The 14,945-nt window shown below is 53.7% G+C and overlaps 4 protein-coding genes across 4 annotated transcripts; 3 read left to right on the top strand and 1 right to left on the bottom strand.

Moving 5' to 3' along the window:
- Positions 1-667: 667 nt before the first annotated feature.
- HER10_EVM0001087 (BOP1NT domain-containing protein) lies at positions 668-3,068 on the bottom strand (the record flags this gene model as incomplete). The annotated part of the gene is made up of 4 exons (XM_035470847.1): positions 2,346-3,068; positions 1,304-2,293; positions 1,028-1,237; positions 668-937 (listed from the first exon to the last, which is right to left on the bottom strand). The coding sequence occupies exons 1-4, from the start codon at positions 3,024-3,026 to the stop codon at positions 668-670; spliced, it is 2,151 nt and encodes a 716-aa protein (XP_035334620.1). The 5' UTR covers positions 3,027-3,068.
- A 1,595-nt stretch (positions 3,069-4,663) lies between these two features.
- HER10_EVM0007292 (uncharacterized protein) lies at positions 4,664-6,850 on the top strand. The gene is made up of 2 exons (XM_035476851.1): positions 4,664-5,158; positions 5,211-6,850. The coding sequence occupies exons 1-2, from the start codon at positions 5,089-5,091 to the stop codon at positions 6,572-6,574; spliced, it is 1,434 nt and encodes a 477-aa protein (XP_035335079.1). The 5' UTR covers positions 4,664-5,088; the 3' UTR covers positions 6,575-6,850.
- Positions 6,851-8,544: 1,694 nt separating this feature from the next.
- On the top strand, positions 8,545-10,631 carry HER10_EVM0002296 (uncharacterized protein). Its single transcript, XM_035472013.1, has 2 exons — positions 8,545-9,819; positions 9,879-10,631. The coding sequence occupies exons 1-2, from the start codon at positions 9,268-9,270 to the stop codon at positions 10,509-10,511; spliced, it is 1,185 nt and encodes a 394-aa protein (XP_035334709.1). The 5' UTR covers positions 8,545-9,267; the 3' UTR covers positions 10,512-10,631.
- Positions 10,632-11,398: 767 nt separating this feature from the next.
- On the top strand, positions 11,399-14,856 carry HER10_EVM0008985 (TAM domain methyltransferase; the record flags this gene model as incomplete). The annotated part of the gene is made up of 9 exons (XM_035478490.1): positions 11,399-11,443; positions 13,109-13,157; positions 13,578-13,676; positions 13,733-13,774; positions 13,841-13,995; positions 14,043-14,080; positions 14,140-14,277; positions 14,336-14,755; positions 14,820-14,856. The coding sequence occupies 9 exons, from the start codon at positions 11,399-11,401 to the stop codon at positions 14,854-14,856; spliced, it is 1,023 nt and encodes a 340-aa protein (XP_035335204.1).
- Between the last annotated feature and the right edge of the window lie 89 nt (positions 14,857-14,945).

The following is a 14,945-nucleotide window of genomic DNA, read 5'->3' as shown; positions in this document are numbered from 1 at the left end:
GGGTGTGACGCCCTCTTGATGCATGGCAGGTTTCAGATTGAAGGGAGCGGGAAGAACTGGCAGATAGCCTGCAAAGAGCACTAAGAATCAGTCAATTTGCGAATAGCCCGTTGCTCCATCGCATATTCCGCCAAGTGCCCTTCTTCATCAACAAGAGAGCGAGCGGCCCCAACGGCGAAGGAGAAATGCACCTGAACTTCCGTCAATGAGAAATGAGACGGCGCAGACGCACGAGCCAACGCCTAATTAAACTTGCAGCCAAACACCCTGCGCTGGCGCCGTGGGGTTTTCGGCCCCTTCGGTCCCTTCGGCATCGTCTTCCGTCGCCAAGTGACTGAACCCCATCTTGCATTTTGTAAGGGTCTCTTCATGATACGTGTATGATGGGACTGGTCTCGTCTCTCCGGGTTCACAGCAAGTGTTGAAAAGATCACGATAACGGGGAAAATGGTTTGTACAAATTCGACATCCATTAATAACACCATCCTGCGTTGTAGGTAAATCGGGGGCGAATTATCTAACATGAACAAATTTTTGAAGAAAAGCAAACTTGTCTAGTTTTGTTGAAGGATCCTTCTTTTGGTTCTTTTTGGTTCTTCCCAACGCCTCGCTGTCTTTTTGTGAAAACTTACAAGTATCCTCCCCCAACCATGGATGCACTCACTCATCAGGTCCAGAGGATACAGGTGCCGTCAGCGCCGGCACTCACACACCAAGGCTCCGTAGGATGCCAGTCCACGTCCAGGACACCCAGCTTGTTGACAATCTTGTGGCCCTTGAGCATCTTCACCGGCACAATGGTCGGGTTCTCCATGAGATCGGTCACGACCTTGCCGTGGAAGATTTGCAGCGTGCCGTCGTCACTGGCGTCGGCGAACAGGGGGAAGCTGCGGTGGTACTTGACGGCGCGGATGGCCTCCGAGTGGAAGCGCATCGTCTTGTACGGGCGGTTGGATAGGTCGAGATCGTGCCACAGGAGACGTCTGTCGTAGGATCCCACCACGATGTTGTCACCACCAGAATGCACATCAAAGGACGAGATCCAGCGGGCGCCGGGTTGGATGACCTTGACGAGCTCCTGTCTTTGAAGGTCGTAGCAGCGGATCATGCGCTGGGTCGCGACGAAGAAGAGCGGCCGCGAGGGGTGGAACTGCGCCGTCTGGGCGAGACCGGGCAGCTTGCGGAAGGGAATCTGAGTCAGATGCTTCGAGAGGGTGTGAATAGCAACTGCGCTGCGCTGGCCGTTGGGGGAGACGGTGCTGAGGAAGTCTCCGCGTCTGTGCCAGTTGATCACCTTGATGACGGACCTGACGGTGGCCTTGAGCAGGACGCCGGCAGCCTCCAGCTTGGAGCCAGGTCTGGCCCACTTGCCCGGGTGTTCCTTGGTGACGGCAGCTGCGGGCTGAGGGTTCTGTGTGGCGTAACCGAAACCAGCGTCGATAATGTCACGGCTGGCCTTGTCGATGCCGTCCGCACCACGGGGAGGAACCGCAAAGAAGAGATCTTCACCAGCAGCAGCGGCCAGTATGAAGGTCTCCTTGTTGGGACGCCAGCGGACAGCGTTCACAGCCTCATCGAGACTGAGCTTGGCCATCCACTCCTGACGACCGGTGCGGAGATGCCACAAGCGCACAGTACCATCGTCACCGCCGCTTGCAAGCCACTCGCCGTCGGGGCTGATGGCCGAAGACCGCACGCGACCTTCGTGGCCGCGGAAGACAGTCTGGCAGGATGTGGGGAAAGGCCTGAGCTCCTCGGGACGGGGCAGCTTGGGAAGAAGCGACGCGGGATCGATGTTGAGCCTGTTCTTGCGCACGCGAGGAGCGAGGTAAAGATCCAGACAGCGCTCAAAGCGCTCCTTGACGAACTCGCCGTAGGCGGGGACCTTGCGCAACGAATCAAACTTGGCGGGCATGTACTCCTTCTCTCTGTCCTCGGGATCCGCCTTCTCCCACTCTTCCCTCTCAGCTTCTGTCGGGAGGTACTCGGGGGGAGGGTTGTAACTGAGGTCGTAGCCCGGAGGCGGGAGCTTGGGTGCCGGGATGTCCATGACGTGCGGCGGGCGCTCCTCCTCATTCGCCCAGACGTCGTAGTAGACTTCTTCCTTCTCAGCTTCCTCCTTCTCCTTCTCTTCCGCCGACTTGTACGGCAAGATGTGTCCGTCCTTGATGGCCTTGACGAGCTTGGCAATGCGCTTCGCCTCGTGCTTGGAGGGAACGAAACGGCGTTTCGGTTCGGGCGCCGCGCTAAGAGGCATCTTCTCCTCGTGTGCTGTGAACCAGTGGACCATTTCCTAGGTATCGTTAGTTTCGAAGGCATGTCGCACATAGTCTGTGGATACTCACGGGGTAGGGATCGTAGCCTTCTTCGGGAACCTCGTTCATCTGTACGCGGCGCAAAAGCTCCAGCTCATCCTGGCTCAGGTTGAGGGGCTTGCCGGTCTGGGGGTCCGTCAAGCCAGTCCAGCCCTTGGGGAGCTCAATGGTCTCGAGCAGGGCATCCAATGCCTCGCCAGCGGCCGGGCGCATAATCTTCTTGCCATTGATGTCGTATCCGATGTGAGGGTAAGAGTCGTAGAAAGAGAGAGGGATGTTGCCGATTGTGTTGACGGGCTCCTGGGCGTCACTGTCGTCGGAGTCGTACTCGGCATTGATCTCGTCGTACTCGTAGCGCTCTTCGCCGTTGGCGCCAGTAACGACCCGGTAGTTGGGCTTGTCGTCGTCATTGTCGACAGCGCCAGCGTCCTTGCCCAAGTTTGTTGACTTGAGTTTCGAGGCAATGTCTTCGTCGTCGGCATCGGATGGAATTTCGTCGCTCAGAATGTCCTCTTCGTCTTCCTCGTCCTCTGACTCCTCGCCGTTCAGGCCGTTGTCTTCGCCTTCAGACTCAGAAGTTTCTTCGTAGTCGGAATCATCTTCGCTCCCGGACAAGACACCTTCCAACGTTGCGCCAAACTCGTCGTCAACAGGGGCAGGTACATCCGCCTGCGGCTCCTTCCGCTTGCCTAACGCTTGTCGTGCACCCATTGTGGTGGTGGAAAAAATTGTCAGCCAAAAGAGGTTGTCAAGGGCTATTTTTGGAGCTTGCGGTTCGCGATGCAAGCGCAGGCGGTTTGGACGGACGCCTTCTGGGAATTTTTTTTTTCTGCCGTCGGCCGGTGCTAGTGTTTCCCAGACCGCCTAGCGGGGTCGACCGAGACGCGAGACGGAAGAGTGGAGGGATCGCTCCGGTTCGTCCCCAACTGCGACTCCAAAATCTGCCCCGAAATCTGCCCTACAACAAACACCGCCAATTTCACCCACGCACATCCCGTTGGAACACAGCAATGCAAGGAGACTAAGTCTAGTATCTTACTGGTTGTCTAAACGTTTCGATTTGAACGTCATGGGCCTTAGACTACCGCACATGCAGAGAGTTTCGAGAAGAATGCATATTTACCCACCGAGAGAATGGCACATGCGCCACAGTGGCTGCCAGCCCGTCCAGAACGCCTCTACCATACTCAAATACCTAGCGCCATTCCGGCTATTACTTTAGGTTAGGTGGATGGGCAGTTCCTATGCAGCAGTGCATGGGCTGCCCTACAGGGCGTCCTTCAGCTATTGTCTTGCTAAGCGCACGCAACCTTCCAGCGCTCGAGACACTACAACGTAACATTGGACTCATTGGCAGCGGGTACGAGGTGGTTTCTTGGCACAATTGGACGCCTACTGCGCGCTGAAGCAGGCGCAGCGACGCCGAGTGTCTCCTTACACACGCTGATGGATCGTGGACGCAACGGAGAGATCTCACCATGCCTGATGGAGGGCTTATGTGTGAGTATTCTCATGTTCCATCGTCAGCCCGCCCAACCATGCCAGTGATGGGTAAGACGCTTCGGGCTGCTCCGAAACGGCTTCAAGGGAGAGAATTCTCGTGATGCTGGTGCCCTGTCCGCATCCATGGTACTCACATTAAGGCACTTACGCCGATGACTCAAATCTTTACGAATTACGCACTCTTGGCCAATAACAGCGCCCCCGAATGGCACCTCAGGGTACCTAGTTCAAGCACCGGGGGATTTCATCCTGCACACACGAGAAAGGCGTTGAAGCCCAATTCTTTCGCATGCCAATCTGAGGAGAGCATATCTCAGGGTGTCTTTCTGTCAAGTTGAGGAAGACTTTCATTCACCACAAGTGTCTTGGCGTGAGCAGGATAGGGAACCTTGAGAGGTGGCTCAGCCTTGATTTTGCTCGAGCGATAGGTGGTCTCGGTTGTTGCTAGAGAGGTACCACTGATATGAACTCAGAGAAGTGAAGACAGCTTCAACGGTGAACTAAGCTATCTTTCTAGCAAAAGTACTTATGGCTGAACTTTGGCTTCCGTCATATGCAAGGTTGGCATGGTGCTGACGCCGCTCCGAATCCTTCAAAGAAAGGACTTTGGTGTGACTGGTGACGAGGCTGGCCAAGCAGCGTTTTGCTGTGTACCTACTTTTACTGGGCGGATGTACCTTGCCCTACGAATGGATCCCGTACAGCAACCACCCCCGACTGAGTTGGTCTTAGGGGGCGGGCTTGAGCTAACGCGGGTAAGCTGTGCTGCGTGGCTTGCTCCTCACCTACAACAATTACGCCGTGGGCCGGGAGAAGCTTTGCCCTTTTGCTTCCCAACCGCATCTCGTGTGTCTCACCCCGTCTTTCTCATCCCGATCTCTGGACCACGCTCACAAATACCTACGTCTGCATTTCCAACGTGGCCGTCGGTGTCACCATCTGCATGCTTCCATCCCGTGCATACCGCAGCCTCGAGCAAGAGGAAAAAAAACACTCCGGGATTCAGCTGGAGAGCAAGCCACGAGCTAAGGCAGCCAGGGCTTCATCGTCGTGCCTTTGGGCTTGTCACTACCTTGCAATTCAGAGTCATCGGCCCTATTAGCACATCAACTTTTACGAACTCTCCGTCACCTACATATAAGCCTCCCGAAAGCCGCACTCCCAGCAGTCTGGGAAGTTCTGAGTAATCAGAACAATTCAATCATCAGATATTGTCAGGCAGCCACGACAACGCCTCTCCAGTCCCCTGTCACATTTGTCATATCAAATCATGCCCCAGAGTAGTAGCCCGTCCAAGTCGGCGGCCGGTGTCGTGAAGCATCGCGCGTGTGATGAGTGTCGTAAGTATGAGTCTCAGGTCTATATCGAATAGATGCTAACAACCCATACAAGGCTCACGAAAGCTGGCTTGTACCAAGGAACCTGAAGGGTGCTCGAGATGTCGGCGGGAGGGCCTTAGGTGTGTCTACTCGGCTCAGAAGCAGATGGGCCGGCCAAGGAAGCGTAGACACGTCGAGGAGGCCGAAGGACAATCCTCCCCCGACAAGCCCGAGAACCAAGACCAGCAGACGCAGATGCCACTCATGACGCAGCCGACGTTAGACACCGACTTCTCGGCCTTCTTCACCCAAGACTACTCTAGCATGAACTACCTTGACCTCCTCTCCCCCTTGGAAGGCTTGCCGCCTTCGACGCTGCCGCCCGAGCTGTCGAGCTTGACCATGGCATACACCGAGCCGCGGTTCCCCAACGGAGACTTCCAGTTTGGGGTTGCGGGTGTTGACCTGTTAGGTGGCATCAACTTTGACGAAAGTGACTCTGCTGACGAGGGTTTACCTCAAGATATCAATAAAAGCCTTACAGAACTGCTCTCGGCGCAAGTGCCCGAGACGGTTCCCAGTCTCTCCCCTCCTACGGCATCAGAGACATCATCACATACTGCCACCGCAAACACGCCAGAATCATCTACATCTGGCAACACCAGAAATGAGGATGGGACTAGCAAAGAGGTGGACGGGGCACCTAAAGCATACAGCAACACCACTTGTTCCTGTCTATCTCAGATCTTCCTTTCCCTGGATGCCTTATCGAGACTGCCAAACGATGTCAAGATTGCAATGGGTATAGCCAGATCCGCCGCCAGGGTGGCCCACGACGTTATCCATTGCCCATCCTGCAGCCTCACAGACATAACGAAGCCGCCTCCAATGCAGGCATTCCAAAACATGATGATGCTGGGCGCCATCCTCCCGTCCACAGCCAACGCCTACGCCAAGATTCTCGAGCTCATCGACAACGAAGCCTCACAGGCCAGGAAAGAGAAGAGGAACATCACGTTCCGCTTCGCCGAGTACGGCGGGCTGTGGGGCGAGTTGAGCAGACGGGACACCGACTGCGGCGCGATAGAAACGTTTGACAACCGAGAGATGGATCCGGACAGCTGGAGGCTATCCGTCAGGGGCCTGCTGAAAATCGACATTTACGGACACGATTTTCAGAGGTCAGATGGGGCGGGATCTACGGTACCCTATCATCACCTCGGTTTGAAGGACGTCATCAAGCAGATGGAGGATCGGTCGAACAACCGACACGATAAGCTCGATGAGATGGTCGCGGCCGGGCTTCCCCATCCGATGCTGCACTCAGATCATCACCTGATGGTTCCGCAGGGCAAGGACGATAGCAAGGAGAACCGGCACTGCCTGAAGATTATTGAGATTGCGCGTGTTGCTTTGGACAAGCTGGTGATAGCTTGAGGGCTGATGATCACGCTCTTTTTCCTTTTTCGATTATTTGTTTTTAGATGGGTTGTACTTTCACTGGGCTCACTACAGGCTGAAAGGTATTACGATGGCGACATGTTGACTACCGCGAGGTATTTGGGCGCATAGGATGCAAAAAGCGAATTTGGAACGGGGACTTGGCAATGTTAGACTCTCGCCTACCGTAATAATACCATGAAAAGAAAGACAATCTTTTGACTTTCAGCGGCCAGAACATGGTCGAAAAAGTCGAAGATTGAAACATTCCACTCCATGATAGCCTCGCACTAGTGCCCGTACGTCCCCATTCCAATCCCGAGCTGAAGAATGGGTACGCAGTAGGTACTTACTTTGGAAGATGCATTGTTTAGATGGCTTTGATGCGCAATGCCGTGCTACCTCGGAATGTTCGCAAGCAGATGAGATAATCTCGAGCCCCCAAAGTCAACGTTCCGTGACAGCTTCCATGCAGATGAGATGTGAGACGGGGGCTATGTTTGCCCTGGGCAACCCCGGGCAACCAGTTTCTCGGGACGGGTTTGGATGCCTGGGCAAAGCCAAATTTGTGGGAAGCGAATCGCCTGGCCCGTCAGCGGCGGCTTTATGATTTGAGAGCACGAGACATTGCGAGGTTGTGGCTGGAGAACAGAGTACAGCAGAGGAGTGGCTTTTTTGTGACAATTTTTTCTCTTTGATGGATGGTTAGTTGGTTGTAACAAAGGAACGATGTTTCTATTGATAGATGGCGATGAGTCGTGCAAGAGTCCGAAATGGAGTGAGGCCGAATAATAGCGGTATCCAACTAAGTTACACATCAAAGGCTTCGGTATCGCATTTTCGAACGGGTGTGGGGTTTAGGATTTGTGGTTTGTTTCTTGACCTCGTATCGGATCCTCCTGTCCTTTTTTTCCTGCCCTATTTTCCATTTGGGCATCGTTTTACGAAATAGAGCAGATTGTCTACGGAGTAAGTAAGTACCTGACTTCCAAGAGGACCGGAGGTGGTGCCGTCTTTCGATCCAATGGCTCCGGCGGGTAGACTCGGTGGTCTGCGGAGACAGGGGAAATGGGGGGAGCATGGGGCCAAGGGCCTGTGAATCTCGTAAATCGGGGTTCTCGGCACCAGGCCGGCCTGCATTTAGGTTGTTAGTGCAGGAGAGTGTCGAGAGTTTGGCAGACTTGTGTCCCATTCTGTCCTGTTGTGGCTTGCCCAGGTCAACGGCTTTTTCAGGCAGGGCAGATGGTTTTTGGGACGGATATTGGCCGCTGCAGCCACATTGATGGTTTAAGGTCTCTTGGCCTTTGCATGATACGATCCGTGGAAACGAATAGGTGGTGATGGTCGTACCTAGTTCAAGGAGGTAGGTAGGTAGGTAGGTAGGTCGGGTGGTGGATCTTAAACGGCGGTGATTTCTCCGGTCCGTCGTCCGCTCGTTGGCCGCGGCCTCCTGAGCTTACCTCACCTTCTATTAGGGAGGTAGGTACCTTACCCCAAAAGACAAATCTCGTGATGTCTTCCGCCGGCGGTGCCATCCAGACGGCGGTGTCTCTCCGTCCTTTTTAAAATCTCCTAATCTCGCCTCGATCCACCCGAGCCCAAGCTCCAAACTGTAAAACCCGTGGAAGCCAACGACATTACACACAAGCCTTGGCTGGTGGCCCCCCTCGTGCCTGTCCTGACTCCGTCTATCCGCCCCCCTAGCCTGTAGGTGCTCCGTAATACAGAGGAAGTATTGCTCCAGGCGAGTTTACGGCAAGTCTGGGCCGTGGGAAAGTGACTAATGGAGAATCCCCCAAGGCGGCAAAGCCAGGTGTGTTAAGGTATGCGGGGACGCTAAGCCCAATCAGAAGTAAGCTTGTGTCAGGACCCGGCCATTGCCTTTTTCCCATTTCATTGTACGTACAGTACCTAATCACCTACGGTACTCTTTGTATGTATCCGTGGTATCGTGCCTTTACTCATCAATAGCTACCACCAATAGATCTGCTCATCATCATCACCATCTTGAGGTGCTTGCTCGAACAGACACAAACGCCAGACCGCTCACTGACCGTGGCTCATACCTACCTTACTTTGGTACCAAGGCGCCACGGTGCCAAGATATCAACTCTCCACCTAACGCAGTTGCCTAAGCTGAAGGCTGAAGCTCCCCCAAGTCTGTGCTGCATGTCACTTTCTTACTCCGCCTCGTGACAGCCCGCCCTTCTGGCCCATCAATCCCCGACGACGATCACCTTTTTTGCCTGTCCGCTCCTCGCTACACCTTGGCCCGCTCCTCTTCTTTCTATCTCCGTGTTTCTCTTTTTTTGCTTTCTTCCCTCTTCTCTTAAACATCCCTCCTCGCCCAGACTTTTCGGAGGTTTATTACTTGTGTTGCTTCTTCCTTTTGCCGCCGTATTCCAATTTTCGAACTCCTTCCTTTTTCCTACGGTACCCCAAATCCACAACGCGGTTGCATGCGCTTGTCTCGCCTTCGCTCCTAATCCGTCAGCCAAAAACCCGTTGTTCGACCTAAAGCGATCGACCCTCCTCCCACCCCAAAAGAACGTCATCCACATACCGACGGCCGCTTTATCGCCCCCCCTTCCGACCAAACATCACCCCGTCATTCGCACGAGACCGCCCTTTTTCTCTCTGTCCCTCCCTCTGCTAGTCCCATTTCAACACACCCCGACCCGGCCAGGCCAATGGCCCCTCCGCCACCCTACCTGATAGCGACTGCCGCCCAAGATGTTCCTACTTCACTCGCCGCCTTCGTAGCAGCTACAGCAACAGCAGCAGTCGACGCAGCAGCAAGCACCATGACCCCTATTGCGACCCCGACAGAAGCCCTCGACGGCGCCGTCGCGACCTTCACGAGCGCTGTCGCCGCGGCCACGGCTACCCACGCTGCAACACAGGGCGAAGAAGGCGGCAACGGCGAGTGCAGCCTGCTCGGCTCCTTTGCCCTCATTGTCCAGGCGGCCCTGGGCGGCCTTGCCTTGCTGTCGTTGGTTTTCAAGCGCTGGAGAGAGCGGCCACAACGTCCAGTCAAGATCTGGTTCTTCGACGTTTCGAAGCAGGTGTTTGGCTCGGTTCTCGTCCACATCGCCAACATCTTCATGTCAATGTTGACGTCAGGGCGCTTTTCTGTGACACTGGACCCCGCAACCACGGCCAACGCGCAGAGATTGATGAGACGCGGCGAGGATTACACACCAAACCCGTGCTCCTTTTACCTGCTCAATCTCGCTATTGATGTAAGTAAACTACTCGCTTTCGTTCTCCTTCCGGCATCGTACTAACGTGCGTCTTGCAGACCACCATCGGTATCCCCATCCTCATCGTACTTCTCCGCGTTCTGACAGGCCTCGTCGCGTACACACCCTTGGGCAAACCCGAGGAGTCGATTCGGTCCGGCAACTATGGCACACCTCCCAACGCCTGGTGGTGGTTGAAGCAGTCCTTCATCTACTTCTGCGGCCTGTTTGGCATGAAATTCTGCGTCCTCATCATCTTCCTCCTCCTACCCTGGATCTCGCGCGTCGGCGACTGGGCCTTGCGGTGGACCGAGGGTAATGAGCAGCTGCAAATCTTCTTCGTCATGATGTTCTTCCCACTCGTTATGAACGCCATGCAGTACTACATCATCGACTCTTTCATCAAGCAGCCCCAGCACGAACACGAGCGACTACCGGAGGAGGACCCCGACTGGAGCTCGAGACATGCGGGTGTCAGCCCGTACGACGACGCCGACTCGGCAAGCGAGGAGGGTGCGAATTCAGACGACGGAGCCAGCTTGAAGTTGAAGAAGGCGAAACATGCGGATGACGCCGAATACGACCCGGACACGGACGGCGACGCGCCGACGGTCATTGGTAGCAGCTCAAGCCGGACAAATCACCAGAGAAGGGATAAGGATATTTCGGCGGAGCTGTTCCCAAAGGAGTGATGTGAGCTTTTGTTTTTGTTTGGTTTAAGCTAGGAGTTGGAGCTAGAAACATGTATAATCGGACCAGGTCTAGATGGCCTCCAAAGGGCTGTAACAATACGGGTGTTTGGTTCAAGCGCATCATCCCTTGTCAGTCCTCATGAATCATATTCACATCTTTGACTTCCTGAAGACACCAATATTCGTTGATGTGAACTCTCATGACATCATGTATTCACCAACGTCGACTATTGACTAGTTTTTCTGGCATCATAATTGGGCATATCCCCGGAGAACGCACTGTTGTAACCGTACCTGCGAAACCTCCACGGAACAGGACAGCTGCTCACTGGAAATGCCTCAAGTTGGTTGACTCCGCGGGGATCGGGCCGGAGCCGGGTGCTCATCCGCGGTTCCGTCTGCAAGGCAGATCCACTTCCCGGACGGCTCGCTGAGGGAGGCTTCCGTCTAATACACCCGCCCACATCGAGATCAACTGATACGTAAAATGGGTCGTCTACAGTCCACGTACTTTATCTTTGTATGTGAATAGCAATGACCATGATTCCACACCGGTTACGGGGATTGCAGGAAACGTGAGTTCAACATCTTCACCTGCCCAGGCGGGGATTGATGAAGATGCGGTTTCATCGGCTCCACATGGAGGTGTCGTGGACTTTTGTGGACGGGGACAACTTCGCCGCGGGCTTGCATGTCTTGTTATATTGGTTCGTGTTCGCCAAGGTGAGGGGGTTACTTAATGCCTACCCCCATGATGTGGTCTCCTTCTTGTTAAATTAAGCCTGCCGTTTCTTGAATGTAGGGCGAGGTATCTTGAGCAAGGCAAACGCGCAACGAGTAGCAGTGACCCAAATCCCAAGTCTCCAGTCCCCGATACTCAGAGAAACATGGCGGAGATTGACCACGAAGTTGTCATTTCTGCTGATGATGGGGTACTATGTCCATGAAGCTGCACGTTTGTAACCCCTCGCAGCAGTAGACTGACACCTGTCGTATACTCAGATGCTGGACAACGGCCAGGCAGATGTCGAAGTAAGCCAACAAGAATCTTCTCGTGGGTCGTTTCGGCATATGCTAAATGTTACGACCAAGAGCATCGCCTCGTCCGGCACAAGCGTTTCCATTTCAATTCTAGATTACCGCTTCGAGAATGGTCAAACCTACCATCGGTATAAAGATGGGAGTGAGTTCAGAATCTGACCTGGAATTCCAATTCTTCATTCCTGCGTGAATCTAAAAGAAATGCAAGAGTACAATATCCCCAACGATGAGAGGGAAATGGATAGACTAGGTGAGAGTTGTCACATGTTTGTTTTTCCTGGGATTTAGAATCTGATCGCGTTTCGATAGATCTACAGCACCACATCTGCCTCATGACGCTGGGAGGCAGACCCGGTCTTGCGCCCGCTTGCCAAGCAGGCGCCGAGGTCGGAAGAGTCCTCGATCTCGGTACGGGAACCGGCATCTGGGCTATCGAATTCGGCGATGACCACCCGGAAGCCGAAGTAAGCTGCACCTATCGACGTAACGAGTTGCTTTGGACGTATCCTGAGTAATCACCCGCCTTAGGTTCTCGGCGTTGATCTGTCCTCGATCCAGCCAAAGTTGTAAGTCAATCAAGGCAGATATCCCAGAAAAAGGCCCCGGGGAAAGAAAAGGACTGATTACGTGCCCCTCTATCTCAGTGTAATCCCAAACGTCAGATTCGAAATCGACGATCTCGAAGAAGACTGGACCTACGCCCACAAATTCGACTACATCCACAGCCGCTTCATGACGTCCAGCATAGCCAACTGGAAAGACCTCCTCACAAAGGCCTTCCAACACTTCGTCCCCGGCGGGTATAGAGAACTCGAAGAACCCGATCTACGCGCCGAATCTGACGACGCCTCCCTCCCAAGAGGCTGTGCGCTGAACAGGTACTGCGACCTCCTGCGCGAGGCCATGGTTCAGCTCGGTCGTGAGTACGTCTCCGTCCCGAAGCTGAAGACCGTCATGGAGGAGATTAGGTTTGTGGACGTGGAGCTTAGTCGTTACAAGTGGCCTGTAAATACCTGGCCAAAGGAGGCGAAGTTCAAGGAGCTGGGGGCGTATAATCACGAGAATATTGTAGGGGCGGTTGAGGCGTTGGCTATGGCGCCGTTTACGAGGGCTTTGAGGTGAAGTCGTGAGGAGGTTGAGGGGTTCTTGGGGGATGTGAGGAGAGACTTGAGGAATCGGGAGGTTCATGCGTATTTCCCTGTGTAAGTGGTGGTCTAAAGTCTTCTTCGGATGGGAAGTTTGTACTAACTGGTCTGTTCAAGGTATTTCATCGTGGGAAGGAAGCCGGAATAGGAGGGAAGGGGGTTAACTCTTTTGACAGCTTGACGGGAACGTCTTGTAAATCGACTTCAAATCACATGACGGAAGAGTCCTCTAGGGCTACGTATATGAAGGTCAGATAACGAGAAGCGCTCCCCTCGACACGTATTAGATCTTCCGACTAGCAATCCGTGTGCTGTCATCTTGTTCGCAGAAACTAAAGGAGAGGTCGAGGTTCATGTTGGTTGTACCGGTCACATTCAGGGAAAGGGATGGACAGTCGGTCACATATCGAGTCAGTCACCGCGACAGCAAGTGTTGAGGACCATGCAGAAAAAGGACATCGTTTTTGATACCCCTGCCTTGAGGACTTCGCTTTCCATTCGGTGGCAGCTCTCTCTCGGGTCCACTCAGAATGCTGCCAAGGGTCAACTTCGCCGGTGGCATGCGTTGTGTGCGCATTTCCCTCGTTGGTTTAAGTTGAGTCTGATTGAGGGGTTATAAGCGATGGCATGTTACTTTTCCACAAAATTGTCCAGATTTCTCTCTTCCTCTGTTCCTATGCCTTTGGTCAGATTATCGACTCTTGTCCACCGTCCATAAACTACAGCGCGACATTCTCGCCCGACCAACACTTGTAATCATGGCTGAAGTCGACCACGAGGTCAAGATTGTTGCGGATGAGCGGGTACGTTTGTGACCGTGCCACAGGTGCCATTTCCTCGAGATTATAGCAGTCGTAGGCTCTGGAAGACAGCCGAGCAGATATTGAAAGCATTGCTTCCTCAAGCACCAGCCTCAGTGGCTCAATCTTGGACTATCGGTTCGAAAATGGACGGACGTACCATCGCTACAAAGACGGGAGTGAGAAACATGCTCCATGCCTCTTGTAAAGCCGTGCTGACTATATCGGTAACAAGAATATGTGATTCCCAACGATGAGCAAGAGAATGATAGAATGGGTATGTCACCTCCACGGAGTCCTTGGGATATCTCAAGCGTGCGGCTTACTTGTCTGACACTGTTAGATATGCAACATCACATATGCCTCATAACACTCGGTGGTCGGCTGGGACTAGCACCTCCATGCCAGCCTGGTGTCAAGGTTGGCAGAGTATTGGATGTTGGCACGGGCACAGGCATCTGGGCTATTCAGTTTGGCGACGATCATCCCGAAGCCGAGGCAAGCTCAAACGTGAAAAAATTTGAATCAGCGTTGACCGTGAACAGGTTCTCGGCGTTGACTTATCCGCTACGCAGCCAGACATGTAGGTTTCTGAATTCGTGAAGCTATCGGGAGAGATGACTAAGAGGTCGGATGTCTTAGCGTAGCTACGAATGTCAAATTTGAAATCGACGACATTGACGAGGAGTGGACGTATACCATCCCATTCGACTACATCCACAGTCGCTTCATGTCGTCAAGTATCGCAGACTGGAAGGCGTACCTCACTAAATGCTTCAAGTAAGTGCGAGTTTTACTCCCGGCCTTTGCTCAATAGCTGTCTGCTAATGAGTGTAAGTCACATCCAACCTGGCGGCTATCTAGAGTTGCAGGAGCCAGAGATGGAGTTCCAGTCCGACGACGGCACGTTCCCTGCCGATTGTCCCTTGGCCAAGTACGGTAACCTCCTCAAGGAAGCCGCGGCCATCTTTGGGCGCGAGTACGTCTCGGTGTCTTCCTTGAAGACACTGATGGTCGATGTGGGCTTCAAGGACGTGACGCTGAGCCGGTACAAGTGGCCCATCAATACCTGGCCCAAAGATCCTTCGTTCAAGGAACTGGGCGCTTGGGGCTTTGAGAATAGCAACGCCGGTCTCGAGGCTATCTCTATTGCGCCTCTGACGCGCGCTCATAAGTGGACTAGGGAGGAGGTGAATGTCTTTTTGGCTGAAGTCCGGAAGGACCTGGCTAACAAGAACCACCATACCTATGTCCCCATGTAAGCCGTCTCTGTTTTATTATCACGGTCGAATACGCTTTGCATGCTGACTTGAGCAACTTAGGTATTTTGTTGTTGGTCGGAAGCCAGAATCGGAATGAAGAGTAGAGAATTGAACAGAGATTGTAAGAAGTAGGCCACTACCTTGGGGCAAAACATGGTTAGGAAGCGGGAATGACAAGGAAGAAGC

Source organism: Colletotrichum scovillei (assembly GCF_011075155.1).
Source record: "Colletotrichum scovillei strain TJNH1 chromosome Unknown Contig00004, whole genome shotgun sequence".
Taxonomy (NCBI): Eukaryota; Fungi; Ascomycota; class Sordariomycetes; order Glomerellales; family Glomerellaceae; genus Colletotrichum; species Colletotrichum scovillei.
This window is presented reverse-complemented; position numbering and strand designations above follow the sequence as displayed.